The 19227-nt window shown below is 42.8% G+C and overlaps 1 protein-coding gene across 2 annotated transcripts; it reads right to left on the bottom strand.

Annotated features, from left to right (window-relative positions):
- Positions 1 to 248: 248 nt before the first annotated feature.
- brd2a (bromodomain containing 2a) lies at positions 249 to 15042 on the bottom strand. 2 transcript variants are annotated; one of them, XM_030789733.1, is made up of 12 exons: positions 12703 to 15042; positions 7785 to 8082; positions 7529 to 7666; positions 7037 to 7184; positions 6698 to 6897; positions 6027 to 6464; positions 5516 to 5644; positions 4706 to 4927; positions 4089 to 4351; positions 3256 to 3560; positions 2120 to 2248; positions 249 to 1961 (listed from the first exon to the last, which is right to left on the bottom strand). In XM_030789733.1, exons 1-12 carry the CDS (start codon positions 12732 to 12734, stop codon positions 1828 to 1830), a joined length of 2436 nt encoding a protein of 811 aa, XP_030645593.1. In that variant the 5' UTR covers positions 12735 to 15042; the 3' UTR covers positions 249 to 1827. The 2 variants fall into 2 exon arrangements, with proteins under 2 accessions (XP_030645593.1, XP_030645587.1); XM_030789727.1 differs by having other exon boundaries at positions 4694 to 4927.
- Positions 15043 to 19227: the final 4185 nt, after the last annotated feature.

The following is a 19227-nucleotide window of genomic DNA, read 5'->3' on the forward strand; positions in this document are numbered from 1 at the left end:
GCAACTTAGTAAATACCAAAATGGTTTCAATGGATTGAGTACTAGCAAGGTGGTGGCCCCCCAAGACTGGATTTGGGCAGAAAAAACTGCTCTAAAAACTGTAAAGTTGTTTTCCTTCCTCTCTGTTATGATACTGATAGTTGAGGGGGAAAACTGACCTCTCTCAGTGCACATTTCAGTCATCTGGAGAAGAACACACTCGAGACATATTTAACGAACTTCTCACCCACTTTATTTATATACAACTTGTCAAATGAAAAGTATGGTCACACAACAGCATCTAGTCCCCCTAAGCAGAGATCGACCATGGCTGTAGCTTGAGGTTTTGTCCAAGTTGTTTTTTTTGTTTTTTTAATTATCTTAAAGAAACAAACCCACAACGATCTGATTCCAAAGAGGAAAAACAGAGAAAAACCAACAATTAACTTAGCGGGGGATATGAAGAGGGGAAAAACATTTGGTAGGTAAACATGATTAACAGACACACAATGCAAAGCTGTGTAACTTAAACAGATTCTCCTGTTTAAAAAAAGGGGGGGGGGTGTCCCACAGCTACACAGTTTTGTGCTGTAGTAGCCTACTATTTTCAGATAATGAATCACCAGATGAAAATTAACTCTACAATGACCAGGTTGTTGCAGGCCCAACAATCATGCCTTTGAAACTCCCAGCCAGGTAATAAATAACAAAGCAGATGGGCATTAACTCAGATTATTTCAAAGGTTTACAACACCCCCCCCAAACACATAAACAAACCAAAAAACAACAACACACAATTCTAATAGACAGAGACATGTCCATACCTTTGAATCCCCCCCAAAAACCCACTCAATTTCCCAGTACAAAAAGAGAAAATGCCACGTTGTTGGTTTGTTCTGCTTGCTTCCCAGAAAAGGAAAATGACTGGCACAGCTGGGAGCTGGCCACTTGGCCACGGTTACTAGGATACTCAACCATGTCACAGATCAGGTGGATTCAGATTCAGCCTCAAAAGAAAAAGATTTGCCTCAAGTTTGTGATCTTAAGTTCTGGAAGCAGATTACTGTGTGGCGTCAGCTCTCTTAACAAGTGAAGAGCTCCATTCAGATGAAAAACCATGAGTGAGATTATAAACATCACATGACAAGTTTGTGTAGACAGTGGGTGGAGGAACCTATTTTAACATACATCGACACACATGCTCACATACTCTCTCTCACACACACACACACACACACACACTCACAAAAACAAAACTAACCACACTTACCCTCTACCCCTTTGTTTCTTTATGAAAACAAGTACTAAAAGCAACAACAAAACCCCAAACAAACAAACAAACAGAAAGCAAAGGCAGTCAGTCCCAGACCTTTGTCACTGCCTCCCCTATGGGGGATTCCTTACAATTCTTCTTTATAAAAGAAAGTATAGACCTGAACATCTCTGTACACACGTATACAAAGTCAAGAGAAGAGGACGGGGGACACGTGTCCTTAAAGAGGAAAGGTATGGAAGGAGACTTGGGGTGCTCTCTCTGCCCACCTGTCCTCTCCTCATCTGGCCACCCCTCCCTCTTCCTGAGACCAGAGCCTCCATCTGTCTCTGTCAAACGGATCCCGTCTTCCTCTCTCAGACACGTTTAATGCTAAAGAAGCACAGGAGACAAGGAAGCTTCTCTCTCTCTCTCTCGTTCTCTTTCTCCACTTATCCTTCTTTCTCTTTTAGCAGTCAGTTCTGTCTCCAGTGTGATTCCATGCAGGAACTGCTGTGACTTTCTCATCACTGCTGTGCATGGGTGTGCTTGTCTGAGTATGTGTGTGTGTGTATGTGTGTGTTTATGCACTGTCTTCAGCCTGAGTCCGAGTCGCTGGTGTCTGAGGAGGAAGATGAGGAGGAAGAGGAGGAGGAGGAGTCCGAGCTGGAGCTGCTGGCGCTGAGGCGAGAGGCTGCAGGTTTGGGCTCCACTGCACTGGGCTTTTCCACTGAGAGAGAGAGAGAGAGAGAGAGAGACATGGGTCATGAGTCTGTGAGTAACCTGATTATTAGCTATTCATCAACACATCATATTAATGAAACTTCTCTCACAGCCACCGGATTCTGTGTGTGTGTGTGTGTGTGTGTGTGTGCGCGCATTCTTTACCTTTGGTTTTTGGAGGTTTCTTTGCAGAGTTGAGCTGGCCACTGACGTCCTGTAGTCTCCTCTCCAGCTCTCTCTTCTTCTCTAAAGCCAACTCCTCACGGGTTTTTCCTGCCCCGCCCTTCTTCATCACTGAAAAACAATCACAGTTTTCATCAGCAATCACACGCTAACGTCACACACACACAAAACCCCTCTTATACATATATATACACACATGCTAACATCATACACATACTAAACCCTCTTATACATACACACACACACACACACAAAACCCCTTCTTATACATACACAGACACACACGCTAACATCATATACATGCAAAACCCCTCTTAAACACATACGTTCATACTTACACACAAAGATCCATGTACACACACATACACACAGAATCACACACAAAACACATCACGCATAAAACTCATCATACGAGCGTGGCAAACCAATTAAATACCCACAAAACCCAAGGTCACAAATGTGCACATATGTACACAAAGCACAGAGGGTGAGGGGGCCTGCCTGCCTGCTTTGACCACAGACCTGGGCCTTTTTTTCACCTCTGCCATGACATGACTTACAAAGCTGGAAGAGAAGTCATGCTTGTCTAAGCCCCTAAATAGTATTTTATAGAGAAATTCATATAACCTGATAAAAAAAACCTGAGGGGCCTCTTCACCGATAAAGAGTGCCAACAGCTGCTGCTTACATTTACTGTCACTCAGTTAACAGTGGTTGCTACATTTTTCCATTCTCCATGGCAACAGTTCCCAGTGAGACAACAATCAGAGCAAATATCAGTCATTACAAATCCATGCCTACCACCTCCAAAAACTGTGTCAAACAAGAAACAAAGGGCTTACAGTTTTAAAATTTGATCCACTTTCTTTTGTTTAGAGGTGAATGAGAAAAAGAAAAAAAACAAAAAAAACAGGTGTGTACATACAACTCCACCAGCACTCACGACCAAAGTATGTACAATATACTGTCAGCGCTTAATGCAAAAGCACTACTGGGTCAGAGTTACTCAAGTCTCTGAGTCAAAACACTGCAGACACACCCGACAAGGCCTGGGACTGGGACTGGTCTACCGGTTCTTTCAGACCCATCAGGTTCTCTGTGACGGCTTGGTTAGTTACCGTTGGGTTTGCGTGGTTTCTTCCTCAGGCAGGTCATGACGTAACGCTGCAGTTCCCGTAGCGTGGACGGTTTGAGAGTCTCAAAGTCGATCTCGATCTCCTCGGGGTTGGAGTCGCGGAGAGAGGGCTCGCGGGATTGGATGATGTGAACGACCCGGCCCAGTTTCTCGCCGGGCAGCTTGTTAATGTCAAGGCTCAGCTGTCTCTTCTCATCATAGCTCATGGGACTGCTCTCCTCCTCCTCCTCTGAGTCACAGAGCGGAGGCGGCGGCTGGCTGAAGGAGTTCACCGCCTTCTTAGATGACCTGTGTGTGTGCGAGAGAGAAAGAGCATTTAACAATTGACCAAGGTTAACTGATTATAGAAACCTCTTAAAAGAAAAAGTTATCTTTATATAGAAACATATGCATATATGTCATTATAAATAGTACTAGTCTTACATACAAACACACGCACACACAGTCATACACAAAAAATAATAAACTTTTTGTCACTAGTCTGATTCAGTGGGGGCATTTAAGACTAGGAAACATGTGACATGTTGGGATTTAAATAAAATAAAAACAGGATGAATGAAACGAAAATAAAGCCTTTGATTTAACAGATGACGACTCCAGTACTCTTCTTCATAACGAGTGCCTTCATCCCCTCCTCAGCTACTCTACAACCCCCCCTGAAAAGCTCCGCTCAAAGCCACCAGATCAGCCTAGTTGAGGAATATCTTGGATCTGGGGTTGTCCTTGCTATATAGGAGTGTGGGGCACGTGGGAGGCCAGATCACACCTCTGACGAGTTTGACCTTTGAACCTGTTCCCGCCTGTTTGGACACTCACTTGCTTTTGCTCTTGTTGGCGCCTTTCTTGCCCTGCGTGGACGTGGGCGTGGGCGTGGCTTTGCTGCTCTTGCTCTTGGATGTTTTAGTGACTTTGGGCGTCTTGACCGGCCGTATGCAGATGTCCTCCTCCGCCATGCTGCGACCTCCTTTGTGCTTCTCCACCTTCTTTTTCTTCTTCTTGTCTTTCTTGTCTCTCTTCTTCTTGGGCTTGATAATGGGGCCCTGAGAGAGAGCAGCCAGCTGCTCGTGCACCGCCTTCAGCTGGAGGTCAGAAAGGTCAAAGGTGAATGGTCACAGTAAGGGTAGTAGTATGGGTTATAGGGACTATTGTAAATTTCAGCTCCAGTAATTGTGTGTGGCTCCACAGCTGAAACCAAACTTTACACACGAGCGGTGTCTGTTGTATGAGGAGGGTCATTAAACTGAATTAACCGACTATGAGTGTTCACACTACTGGCATCAAACCATGAATTGTTTCAGTTTGAGAATGAGGAAAACAGACATTTAAAAGACTCAGCTCGTCTTGTAGCAAGAGCAGATAGTGTGCGCAGTGAGGGCTATATTACGTGTGTGTGTGTGTGTATGTGTTTTCGGAGTCTCTACCTGTATACACACCTGTTCCTGCAGCTGGGCCAGGCGATGGGCTCTCTCCTCCTCACTGTCTGAGCTGGGGCTGCTCTCACTCTCACTCTCACTGCTGGGCTCGCTCTCTGAGGAGGAGGAGGAAGACGAGGATGAGGACGAGGAGGAATGACTGCCCAAGCCACTGCCCAGGGACGCGGACGTCATCACCGGAGGCTCGTCGGGCATCTTAGCGAAACGGAACTCAAACACATCCTGAGAGAGAGACGGGAAGAGACTGTCTGTAATGAAGTGGTTTGTAAATGGTGTAGTGCTGAACATTTCACTGTCAAATTAATCAGAGCTCTTCAGTACGCCACCTCTGGCTCCAGTGAGAATGTAAGCAAATGTACGTTCTGTGACAGAGAGAAACTGCCCCACCCATAAATGCAGGAATGAGAGAGGATTGGGACAGGATCAGTGAGTAAAGTGGATCAGGACAAGATCAGTGAGTAAAGTAGATCAGGACAGGATCAGTGAGTAAAGTAGATCAGGACAGGATCAGTGAGTAAAGTGGATCAGGACAGGATCAGTGAGTAAAGTAGATCAGGACAGGATCAGTGAGTAAAGTGGATCAGGACAGGATCAGTGAGTAAAGTGGATCAGGACAGGATCAGTGAGTAAAGTAGATCAGGACAGGATCAGTGAGTAAAGTGGATCAGGACAGGATCAGTGAGTAAAGTGGATCAGGACAGGATCAGTGAGTGAAGTGGATTGGGACAGGATTGGTGAGTGAGAGTGGACTGGAACAGGATTTGTGAGTGACAGTGAGTCAGGACGGCATTGGCTTTACTGGGGGCTGACCTGTAATTTGCGGGCCATGGCGACAACGTCGTGGTCTGGAGGGTTGTACTTGTAGCAATTGGAGTACATGAGCCGCACGTCTGATGCAAACTCCTGGGCTTCCCTGTATTCCCGACTATCCATCTTCCTCTGTGGAGGGCAAGAGAAGGGGAAAGGTTAGCATACAGATCTCAACACATTTTATTTCTGTAAAGTATACGAGTATGTGTGTGTGTGTGAGAATGACAAAAACAGACAGACAGAACATGTGTGTGTGTCTGAGATAACTGCGTGCAGGGCTGCTGTCATGATAGTGTGTGAGTATGTGTGTGTCTCTTTGTGCTAGTGAATGTGTGAACATGTGCATGTGTGTGAGAGTTATGGCCTGTGGGGCTTTTTGATGATGCTGTGGTAGTGTTGTGTTCATGCAAGTGTGTGTGTGTGTGCCTTCACCGTGCCGAGGCACATGAGTATTTTTGTTTAAGCTGAGGCAGTCATATGTGTATGTGCGCATGTGTGTGTGTGTGTATACCTTTATAGTACTGAGGTCCATGGGGTTTTTGATGATCTCATGGTAGTCATGGAGACCCAGAGACGATGCGTCGACGGGTTTGTAGAAGGGCCAGGCGTAAGCAGCGTGTTTTTTGGACAGGAGCTCTTTGAGAATGCCGTTGCAGTAGCGTAGCTGTGGGCTGAGTTTACCTCGCCGTGCGGGCTTGTGCACCACCAGAGAGTCCGGAAGGTCTTTCCGTGGAGGTTTGATGGGCCGGCCGCTCCCCCCGCGCCTCACCGGGGCTTTGCCCCCCATCAGACCTCTGCCACGCCCCATGCCAATCCCCAGAGACATGTTCTGCTTAGGGTCTACGCCCAGCACGGACAGAGACAGCGGGGAGTCCAGGCCGCCCATGCCCAGGGGCAGGGCCAGGGTGGAGGGGGTGGTGGTGTCCGCTTTTCTCTTTACACCTTTCTTCTGCAGGAGGGAGAGCAAGAGGAGTGAGATTATATTAGATGATGCAACATCTAATGGAACATTTCACAAAACCAGCCAAACACCATGGATATCAATGAATATCACTGTCTTTATATATAACTGTATATTATCATCTTTTCTTAAACCTAACCCAAATTCAGCACCACTCTGCAATCATAAGGTAACAGAGAAAGATGGAAAATCTGGTGAGCTGGTGCAGCGTAGGGAGTTACCTTGGTGGTGGGCAGAGTGGGGGGTAGGCCCAGAATGGCAGGGGTGCTGAGGGGCGTGGGGGGCAGACTCTTGGCCAGCAGGGTCTGAGGAGGAGTGGACAGGAGAGAGTCGGGCGTGTCCGGTGTTGGAGGCGAGTATGCCGGTTGAGAGAGAGATGAGACAGCTGGGACCTGGTGAACTGTGGTTATTCCACCTGAGACTGAAGGAGAGAGAGAGAGAAGAAAAATGTTAACGTGTACATTCAGACTAATGGCATTTCTTTCGCGTTCATTTTTAATCAAACTCTCTCTCTCTTTCCATGTCCCCCACCAAAGTCCACTTGTTCTCACGTTTCTGACCTGTGGCTCTGCGACCTTTGGGAGGCTTGCCCGGTTTGCCCCGGGGGGCGGGTGGAGGAAGCTCAATCTCTTCCTGGGGCATCTGGGCCACCTTCTGCAGGAAGGCCTTCTCCAGAGACTGGGCCATCAGCACAATGTCATCCGTTGGCTAGGAGACCATTGCCATAGATACAGAGTTAGCACCAACAGACAGACCCACTGAATCATGCTAATGTATATACAAATCATATGTGTAAAAAAACATAATTAACTGGCACTTGTTTTAAGAAATGATGGTGTCCCAGGCATGACAGCAATTTTATGTTATTAGCAGTTTCAAATTAAAACCCTTTTGGGAGGCACCTGGCCAATCATACGCAAAGGAAATTTTCAGTAACTTTTTCTCCGGCAAGATCAACAATCAAGTTGAAAAGAGTCTTTCCCCGACTTGTATTTAACTAGCCTCTGGAAATCAATTGTGTGTGTGTGTGTGTGAGTATAGAGTAGACTAACCTTATTGTAGATGTAGCAGTTGCTGAACATGGTGCTGAAGTCATGTAAGCATTCGCTTGCATTGCGGTAATAATTATTCTCAAGTCGTTTCTTAATGGTGCCCATGTCCATGGGCTGTTTAATGATTTTATGATAGTCCTGAGACAGAGAAGAGAGAGTCAAAAAAGAAAGCCTGGTATAAACAAACACTCTCCTGCTCAAATTATACTAAACTTATTAAACTGGTGTTGAAGAAGAAAAAGAGGTTGGTCCTCACGGGTAGGTTGAGTTTGACTGCGTCCACAGGTTCATGGAAAGGCCAGGCGAAATGGTGCTTCCACAGTGTCTTCGCCAGAACTTTCTGGAGGTACTGAAGCTGATTGGTCATTCGGCCCTGTCGGCTGGGGTCTCGCACGGGAGGCTGGGGGGGACCGGCGGGAAGAGCGTGTGGGAGAGCTGGCCCCTCGAAACCCTCGAAGAGCATCGAGGGCTTTCTGATTCGTTTGCCTGGAGTGGACCCTACCGGTTCCATCAGCGTGATGGCCTGGGAGCCCAAGTCGGCCCCGCCCAAAGAGCTGTGCAGAGGAGAAAGGAGAGGAAGAATTTGACCCGTTTCCACGTAGAGATCATGACAAATGAATAAAAGAAAATTCATAGAGGACAGAGAATGAATGAGGTGGACAAGGAGACAACAGACAGAAAGAGATCAGTTAGATAAAGAGAAAAGAAAGGCACAGAAAATGAAGAGGGGAAGGCAGGCTATAACCAGGAGCAGACAACAGGATAGTGGTGATAGAGAGCAGAGGGGAAGATAAGTATGAGTAGGTAGAAGATAAAAAGAGTGCAGATTAAACATGACAGACTGTTAGAGAGGGAAAAGTGAATGAGATGACAGAAAGATGATGAGATGGTGGAAAAGCTGAAGTGTTGACAATGAGCTGGAAATCCTCATATCTATTTCCACAAAACAACCCCCACAACCCCCCAAAAAACTGCCTTTCCCGACAGGGATGCGCCCAATACTGAGTCACTCTCCATGACTAGCTAAGCAAGCAACAAAAGCCAAATCAGCATTACATTCATTTAAGCTGGGGGGAGGGAGTACTATGATACTACGACACACAACATAGTCACACACTAGCAAGTGGAGAAAAGGAGAAAAGGACCATCGAACTGTGGGTGTGGTTTCAGCATCCTGATGGCATGAGTGAGACTGACTGTCCGGTGACTCACATCTGTACTGAAATCTGTGTCCAATCAGAGAGTAGGGCTGTGTCTTCACTGACTACATCCATTCATTGACTTTCTAAGCCGCTTATCCTAATTAGGGTCGCAGGGACTGACTACATATGCTCTCCAATTGTTCCTGCCACATAAACATTTTCATGTAAAAAGTGACTTGTCAGCTACGATGTCCAAAGCAGGAAGAGCACTGCACTCTCTGCTAGGAGATTAATTAACCTCTAAGGTATCCACTGATCTTTGGGACTCAAAACTCATATTCAAGTTCTGAATAACCTCTAAGGTATCCACTCATCTTTGCAGCGAGAAAAGACAAAATGACCAGTCACCTTAAAAAGCCATTTTAACTACAGCAAAGGTATGAGGCTGTTTTGTTAGAGAGCAATTAAAACTACAGTAAGGACTAGGTAAAGTGTAAGTCCTTCCTCTTTAAAAGTCATTCTATTTGTTTAACAGTTGTCTTTCTATTCAAAAATGACAATAATGCTGCTCTCCTGGACAAGGTTTAAGTTGACTGACTGCATTTGAAAACTACCTTATCCGAGACAGTACATAAGACCTGATGGAAAAGGGAGTCAGAGAAATGGAAAATGTTTCATTGCAGTCTCATCTCATTCTTGCATGCAGAACATTTCTTCATCTTTGCACTGTACGCGTTTACTCTAGTACACCAGTGGGGTTTAGCGCAGGGAAAACAATAACACACATTTTACTGCCCATTTCCCTTTTGTTGCCTGGCAACAAAGCTAACAAGTGCTCTTGGTTGGTTGCTAGGGTGGCATAACCATAGTGACAAACCCAGCCCACCACCAACGCTTCCTTCAGCCATCGGCATAGATGAGGCCTACGGTGGGAAAAAGAAACTGCTTTCAAAGTATCCAAGGCCATGAAAAACCCTTCTAGCATTGTGAAAGAACTGCAGTGTGTGTGTTGGTGCACAGACACATGAGAGTATCCCAACACACCTTTGCAAAGACATTTCTGCCCAGATACCAGCGAGGTCAAAGTGAAGTTGTGATCAGACGTGTCCCACTGACACACTGATGGTGAACTGAGAAATGTGGGAATGGTTTGTGAAAACTACACTGAAAACATATTGTTTATCCAGTGTGTTTGAGAAAGACAGTAACATCAACACAAACTTTAGCCCTTGGATTGCCCAGCGGTGGATGAGCGACAGGGTCTGTAAACATGAGTCTACTGAACATTATGTCCCCAGGGTTCACCCTCATCACATCTCTTCCCCTCCCCGAGCCCAGATCATTCACAAAACAATGCCACATAGCCGCTCTATTAATCACAACACACACACACACACACACAACCCCCCCCCCCCCCAAATCACTGTGTCCATTTATCTACATCTCAATAAAAAACAGACTTGTTTTACAAATCAGAAAAACAGGAGGTCACAACACTGACCGACATTCATTTCTGCATTGGCTCTAAACATAACTTGATCGCTTTAAATATGTTAGGAACCAGAATTATGTTTTTCTGTGTTTGAGAGATGGGAGATTTGAGGAGAGTATTAGATCCAATGTGTCTAGACTATCTAGAAACCTGTGTAATGCAAAAGTGTCCGCTTCATGGAGTCAATTTTTACAGCTTCACTGTCTGTTTACAACCCCGCTGTTTAATAATTCATTTCCTCCAAAGGCACCTGGACCACCTGAAGTGGCTCATCAGGGAGAGTGGTAATGATGTAAGGGGGCTTGCCCAGTCCTGACTCTGCTCTGTGATTCACAGGGGTCACATGCTCCTACCCTACCAAATATTTGACCTGAGAGATGCAGGGAGGGGCACATTCCCAGGGGGGAATGCCACTTACCTTGCCCACCAATCAAAGTACACTCCGCAACATTTAATATGTTAATTTAAAAAAAGTGTCGCACTTACAGGATCAAATGGCATTTGAATTTCGGTGATGACGAATTAAATTCAAATCACAGGTAGGGGTTTGACACCGGTTTTCACATGGTCCTTCCATGTCCACAAATCTTACATTATTACACTGTTTAACACAGTGCAGTAATGACAGCAGTCCAAAAAGTGAGGCTATGCCTTAAAATGGTTAAATTAGATCTGTGAAACTCTCCAACACAAAATCAAAAATTAGTAAAATTCCTTGAAGTGCATCAGTTTTTTTGGAAACAGTTGACATTTTGGAACAGCCACGGTGGAGAGTTAGCACAGAAAACAATTACAGTAACATTAAATTACATGCCCAGGTGCTACCACCACTGAGGATCAGCAAATACAGAATGAAACAAGTTTTGAAACTTTGAAGTTGCAAACATTTTATTGTCAGAAATACAGAAAAAACAAACCATATGAATTACACCAATAGGCATACAGGCAATTTACAGACAGTTACATGCCAGACATGCCAAATCTCCTAAGTGCTTACCCTCCGTGTGCTAATCTTACCTTTTCGTCTCCCGTTACTGTCTAAATTCCAACGTAAATTAATATTCAATTAAACTATACATGGCATCTGTAACTGTCACTGATAGAAAATGTGGAGATGTATGAATACATACAAGTTTGACAAAAAAAGAAAAACACACACGAGGGAATAGCATTACAAGACGTACTTTTCATATGTGATTATGCCGGGATGGGGGAAAGTGGGTACACTGGAGTTGCGCAATAACAAAAGGCTACCCTGAATCAGAAGATCGTGTCTTCGGTGGTTTACGGTTAGTCTACACCGTAAACCACGCTGAAAACTGACCAGCCTTGCGAGAGAGAATGACATGTGCAAAACGCTAAAAAATTGTCGAATCAGTTGCCCTGTACTACTGTACAAGATTCCTCTCGCCCTCAACCGTGTTCTATGAGCAATATCACCCTGTTTAATACTCGTTTCAGTTAATGCAGTGTTTAACTAAAAATCCATCAGTTGAGCCACTTGCCTCTGGCCATCTCCAAGTAAAGTCCACATTATGTTTCGAACTGACCACATCGCTACTACCAGCTGGTAACAAACATTAGGCAATAGATATGTCCGACTACATCTCCGCTACAATCAACTTTACAGCCATCGGGCCTGTGGATCTCGACAGAACTCAAAAGGTGTATCTAGCCTTTGCCAAGTTAACACTGGTTTAATGGCGAAGCAGCCTCAATGTTAGTCAACTCGCTAGAATAATGCAAGCAGTGAAACGAGGTTTTACACCGAAACCACTACCAGCAGTAAAGGCTACAGTAATGCAAGTAACGTCATACAGTAATGCACGACAACTTGCAATACAGAACAGAAATACTACCAACGCAGGTCTGCGCGGTTCCGTTTACAGCGCTCTTTGTTGCTTGTACAAGAGCTACTACCTCAGTTAGCATATGAAGCAGCTAACGTTAGCCAATTTGAGCTAGAGCCGACCGCAGCCAACACCGACAGAGACCACACACATCATTGAGGTGTTTTGCATAAGTTTTATACGGATGGAACCTTATTGACCAAAGGCCTCAAAACAAACTAGATTATCTATATAATAGTAGAAGAACTTCCAAAGTCCTTGTTTCAATCACATAACGCAAGGAACACTGAAAACTGCTTGAGGAGTTCAACACAGGTTAGCAACTCACTCAACACAGCGATTTCACACGATGCAAGAGCGGTAATGGAGCGCAAAGAAGAGGTGGTTTAATGACCTCTTCATAACTTTGTAAAACTCTGGAGCCTCTGAAATCTCACCCATCATACAAATAAATACTTAAATAAAATACAGACCCCGTTGCGGTCCTCAATGATCGCAACCGACGTTGAATATGAGAAATTAACTATGAAAGTAGCGACGTAACCCTAACTGTAATTCCAGTCAGTAACCCGGTGTGGCAGCCGTCTATTCCTCTGATTTTAAACAGCGAAAATCCAAAGTTCTTGAAATTCCAGAGCACACAATATAAGCGCAGATCTCAAGTTTAGAGTCAATAGTTCCGATCGGTACCTGTCAAGGGGCGGGCTTATGGCCGTCTCCATCAGGATGGATCCGGATTCTGTTTAAAGACCGGTTCTTTTAGGTTTCCAATTCGCCTTGCTATTCTCCTCTCACTTCCTTTAGCCAGTCGTTCACTGCACCAGCGAAATGGCGACGTAACAGCTCCACCCGACTCTTTATAAACCCACAGCAAACTCCATTGGCTAACGCACTCACACATGTGCACGCCCACACATTCTCTATACGCAATCTCTACCGCTCATCACGAAGACCACGCCTCGGTCTGCGTCTCCCAGACTGTACACATTTTTAGATAATTTTCAGATCCTGTCGATCAAGCAGCTCGCATAATATCATTGGTTTGAAAAGCCAACAGTCGACAGCAAATTTCAGCGAATGGCTGTCACAATAGTCTCTCTGGGACAAGGACCATCCCCACTACTACAGTATTCCTACTGGTTTGCATTACGTCAACGTGGGTAAAAAGACTTTACTGATTGGTTAGTGAGGCAAAGGCGCGAGCGAACAGGGCAGATTCTTGATTAGCCATTGGTCTACTGATCCAGTCACGCGTATCAGACAAACGCTACACGCATCCAGGAATCACCCACCCAATAACCCTTGAGTCCGCATTTTGCAAGTCCACATCAACAGAGTCGCCATTTTGGAATACCGAGACTACACCCGAAACCCACACTTATGCCATTGTATGAGGAAAGCAATATTCAACACAAGAAACCACTCTAAGCAACGACACCTGAACAATTGATAACGATCTTAAACTGAAATTCCAAGTGTTTATTTGCATCGGATGTGAAATTTGATGCAATCCAATCTGCCCATGCCTAGTATCGTTAATAGACAATGGGGTCAAAGTTATTTTACAAATAGAAACGTAACAACTGCAACTACGTTACAACGAACAGAGACAAATAATTCAGAAACAGTCGATGGCACTCAAGTCTCTGACTCAACATTAAAACGACTGACACAACTTCAGCATGAAATGCACCAAATCAGCTGCAGCTGTAAAAATGGTTCCTCCTTCAGCGAAATGGCCTAGGACAAGGGTGTCCTCCATTAAATGACACAGCATTTTCTCTTCTACAGTTCCGCTTGAGAGTAAGCCTAAACGAGGCACAGACCGACACCGACCAATAATTACACATTAAAATAAAGTATTTGATTACATTAAATATTCACGTTCGCAACGAAATTCCAAATGAACGAAAACAATCCAATTACTTCAGTGATCTTTTCTAGGCCACAAACTGACAGTGCTATTTAAATAAATTACGGGATGTTAAAAGATGTCCCCCTACCCCTCCCAAAAACAAACCACATTCAATCGTTTTTGAGCAATTCCCGACTACGTCTCATTTCAGACTACATGCATAGATTTCCTCTGGAGTTATTAACCCTAATTAGCAACCAAATCAAACACGAAACATACCCTGTATCCATCTGAACTAAATAACTCAACACATGAACTACTCAAACACTTGGATCCGAACGATATTACAAGGAACTAATTAATTAACTGCAAAGATTACTAAGTTTGATACCACCCATCCCCCACCACCAAGGTGACATCTGTTGCAATGCCACTCCGCAACGCAATCGTTATATGAAGCATGAACGATCAAATATAAACAAGGCCAAAAACAATATGAGGATAACACTGAATTAAATATTTAAAAGTAGATAAACTATTGCTTAACTTTGTGCAACATAAAACAATTCTAGACCTATCAGTCATCGTCGTTCTCTACGGATTCGTAAAACATTTTCTATCAAAATGTCTTTATGAAATCCCCATACGTGAAACATATCTTTTTCTTCTTGTCTTCAGCCACGTTTCTTTATTCAACACATTTTCTTCAAACATGTCCGACTTCTTCTTCCCCATTCATTGGATCGACGTGGGGGAGGGTAAGTCATGTGACGAACTAACGCATGAAACATAATAATCAAACACAAGACATCCTTAAACAAATCTTTAAAACGATGTTAACTCCGTGCATATAAAGACTCTGTAATAAATAAAGCAATCCCGATATTGACGATATCCACGCATTTTTGTCGATAAGTTCATGAAGTCCAGAACAAAGAACAGGTCTGAGAGCAACGTCAGCTACGCTCCGATTGGACGTTGAGAGCCATGTGAACTGTATGAGATTTTTTCGACATCTTATCAAATTCTTTAAATCCTTCCTGGAACTGTGCGATTTCTCAAAGATAACCTGATGGGGGGATGCAATTTCCAGTGTATAAATTCGTATGGCATCGAATGTAACCTGCCCAGTCTTGAATGAGTATCATCCACCCCCCTATCCTCGACAGCGGTCAGTTAATGCAAATATGGCTCCCCAGGCGACTACAATGTGTGCTGCGCATGTGTGTAAAATGAATCCTACTTTTTTCGCTGTCATGTCACATGGGCCATTTAAAAGACTTTAGTATGCTAATGAGGTTCGTGGAGTTCTACACCACTTCGACGCAACTTGGTTACTTACTTGTTTGTTTATTTTTTTTTACAAATAGATGTTAAGGAGCACGTCACAGAAACTTTAAAAAGCCAGAAGTCAATTTTTTGAAGTAAGATAGCTGGAGTCTTGGACTCAAACAACTCCACAATGAAGGATAAATTCAGTTTTCTGTCATATGAAGTGACTGTATCTGCATGTACCAGTGTGCAATATGTATAAAGCTACTGACCACTCAAGCAATCTACATCCACTTCACATTAAATAAAAGGACTGAGCAGCACCTGTGTTGTGAACAGTTTGATTTTATGAACAACTATGAACAATGTGTCCCATTGTGCCTGTTTGATATGGCAGTACATACAACTGATGGTCACAGTCAGTTCCTAACAGTAATATCCCAGCACATGCATACAGCTTCTCTTCTGAGTCAATGTCACATGACAGCTTGGCTGGCAGGGGAGTGCTGTTGCTAGGGAAGCTCTCTCCTAGGAAACACATTTATTCATTTTGTGTGAAGTGGGAAAGAATTCGACACAGCAAGTCCCAAGAGAGCTAAATGTGTGGTTTTTGCCTCCTGCTCTATGTCTGTATGGCATCTCTTAAAATCACTCTCTCCTAAATCACTGTAGATTTAGGCTCACTTGCATTTTACATACAGTATTACTGTCATGTACAAAGTGGGATGATAGCATTCACTACACAGCAACTCCTAATTATTTTGTGTTTGTTTAGGACTGTGTCTTACTGAGGCGACTAAGTGTTTACGTCTCTACTGCAGTTTTGTCACTATAAGCATAAATTCATGCAACCCAACATCACATATTGATTCAAGTTATAAAGTGCACCTGTTAGAACCCTGAGAACTCAGCCCAAAATAGTTCAACAGACTTGAAGTGTTTTTGACACATCTGGCGGATCATCAGTAAGATCAACATAAAGGCAATTAATACACGGTTTGTTTTTGTTTGATTTAAAGCACTGCAAAGTTGCAGACTTAGAGAACAAAATAACAACAACAGCCATAACAAAAAAAGCATGTGTTCAAAATTCAGAGCAATTTCTGAAATATATGCACCATATATTATAAAATATTATAGTCAAGACACAGTTCTGAGTGTTATCAAGATTTCATAAAAGAAGAAGAGTTTATGCAATTTTTTAACTATGAACAAAATCTGAAGTACTATACAATGTCCTACCAAAAGTGCAAGTAGATATGATTCAGATGCCTCTGGCTTTCGCCATAATGATAGCAAGTTCAACACTGTCTCACTTTATCAGAATATGTTCTACTGAGAAAGTTGTGATGAAATTGTAATGTTGAGTTATCAAATACAATGTTCTCTGCAGGCCATGTGGTCAAACATTTCATCTTATTCATTGCACACTGTCCCAAAAATACAAGAAATGTCCACCCTGTATTTTCCACAGTATACCTTAGGGTATCAGTGTGGGTTTCGGCATGGGTTTCTGCATATGAATGTGAATATTTCCAGCATTCTCTGCCTCTGCCATGTGAAATAAACGATCAGTGCATCAAAGGAACATACTATCATCTGTGATGGGTAACACAGGACAACTTCTGCATCGACCACATACATACACCACACTGTCAAATTCTCATGTGAAATTATCCCTCTCTGAGACTAAGTTAGATCCCTCTGAAGTTCCTGCCTAAACCAGCGTGACAGTGTAAAATGCTTTGTAGTCTCAGTAGTACATTGTACAAATTCTGAATGATATGTTTATGTTTAACAATAAAAATACTTCTGTGTACATTAGGCGCCATCTCACAAATTATTGTTGTTGTTCTTGTTGTTACAGATTTATTGAATCAAAAGGGTTCATAGGTGACTGTAATGGGACATCCATATGAGAAAAAAATGATATTAGTTGTGAAGTAGTCATTTAAAAGCATACTTAAAAAGAAAAATACACAGGATGTGAAACAATACAATACACAGGAGCAATGACAACAATATATAGTGCATAGCACCTTTAACCCGTAGCCTAAATTTTACTGAGACTTAGCACTGCCTCTTGTCTGACACATACAGTAGTTTTGAGAATTGCAGCCTGAGTTATTGGTCTGTGGGCTGTGATTGATTGCTGGGTGTGATTTACACGGTGACACTTAGGGCCATTCACACTTTAAGTCTCATCTGCCCAAACCAGCCACAGTATGGTTTCCCACATATTCTACTGCACAGGTGTGAAGAGCTATAGAGCAAGTTCCATTGTGCCTCCTTGCCAGTCTTCTTGACCTCAGCACCATGACAATGCTGTTAAAAAAGCAACATTCTAGTACCACACATTCAAACAGTTCATATTAACACCCAAGATTTAGGCTGGGAAACAAATGTTTTGTTGTCGAACTTAAAAAAATGCAGCACTACTTTCCCCCCAGAAAACAAGCACATTCCTTTCCTTCTCGGATGAAACTGTTAGCTTGCATATTTGTAGGGAAACTGTGATTCATAACCTGTCATGATTCAAGGTTGGTTGAATTAATCAATTCCAAATGAGCACTCTTGTTTTAAATACTCTCTGCTGCTAGGATTTAGTGTGGCCCTCAACTCACTATACAGTAATACTGCAACTCTGTTGGTGTGGGCATACCTAACAGGAATAATACAGTCCATATATGTCAAGGGTATCTACTTATCCCCTTATTTTCTTGAGTGTCCGATATTACAAAGTAACTATCTCAAAATCCAACAAAGACAAGGTGCCTCAAATTGGAGGCTGGATTTCTGTCAAAGTGATTCAGAGAGGTTAAAGAGAGAGATCAAAGTAATGTGGAGGTCTCCTGTCATACACACTCTAGTTGCTCTCAGTCACATGTAAATTGACTTGAGACTCACCTCAGAGTTGTCCTTAGCTTACTCCAAACTCGGACTTGGACTTGAGAATATTAGGATGGGGAGGAGTAGAAATGATTGATGTGATCATTTAACACCCTTATTAATTCTACATGATCTCCAAATTACACACTTAAAGAGTACACATTTAAATAGTAAACACTACAGCATTGTCTCACAAGAATTGAGGTGTGGACCATTTTGTATTCACAACTTGAAATTTACAAATACACTTTAGTCCACGAGTACAGATTTGAGACACAACACTGGTTTTGTTTTTTAGAAACTTTACATGACTGAAAAATATCATCCTTCTGAAGATCACTGTTGGGCAAAATATCATATTGAACTGTAACCATCACATGTGACAGACACCCCCAGGAAAACCTAGTAATATCACTTAACGGAGAAAAGGTGAATACATTACTGTTAAATGCAAAGAAGACAAAAACTGTCGCTTTAAGTATAAATGGGAAATGTGAAGCATTCCTCTGGTTAGGCATCCACAAGTCAGCCTCTTATTGACAAGGTATATCTAGTGTCAAGTAATCAGGTGCTATATCAGACATGATTAGTTGAACATATCATTTTTACCCAACAAGATGCGGTGAAAATATCTCAAGCACTGACAATAAGAAAGGTTTGTGGCATAGAGTAAATTGAGAAAGACTGTGAAGCCAGACTAATATATAAAGAATGATCCTAAATTGCAAGATTGACATCTCCTATACAGATATGGAAAAAATATTTAAGTGGTCTATAATCCCTGAAATGATAAAGTTCTTTGTTTTTGTCAAAAATCATCATTTGAAAAGACTTTTAATAATTTATAAGTAGCTTCAGTTTGTGTGCAATCAACACTGGGTGAATATAAAGCAGGGGAGTATGTTTTTCCAAAATTACAGGGCTGATTAATTAATGTATGTTGTCTGTAAATGTGTTGTAATTACATTATGTTTTAACTTTGTAAACATTTGATCTCTTATTTTTAGGCCATTTTAAGGATTTTTAGAAGAAAAAAAACATTGTGCCAAATGTACAGTAAACATGTATACAAACAACATTAAAAGCTGGTAAAATGAGACAGTCATTTTTTTTTAAGTCTAAGAAGATTATTAGTATGTTGCATACAAACACAACATATTTATTTTTCTCCTGGAGTTATATTTTCCCAAGGAGTTAAA

Source organism: Chanos chanos, chromosome 1 (assembly GCF_902362185.1).
Source record: "Chanos chanos chromosome 1, fChaCha1.1, whole genome shotgun sequence".
NCBI classification, from domain to species: Eukaryota; Metazoa; Chordata; class Actinopteri; order Gonorynchiformes; family Chanidae; genus Chanos; species Chanos chanos.

Excerpts from the sequence above, each read along its gene's own strand:
- brd2a (XM_030789727.1), bottom strand. The coding sequence starts at position 12,734 with ATGGAGACGGCCATAAGCCCGCCCCTTGACAG. Across the intron at positions 5,645-6,026 it reads TGGACCTCAGTACTATAAAG|AGGAAGATGGATAGTCGGGA; the intron begins GTATACACACAC and ends TGCCCTCCACAG. Across the intron at positions 2,249-3,255 it reads GAAACCACGCAAACCCAACG|TGATGAAGAAGGGCGGGGCA; the intron begins GTAACTAACCAA and ends ATTGTTTTTCAG.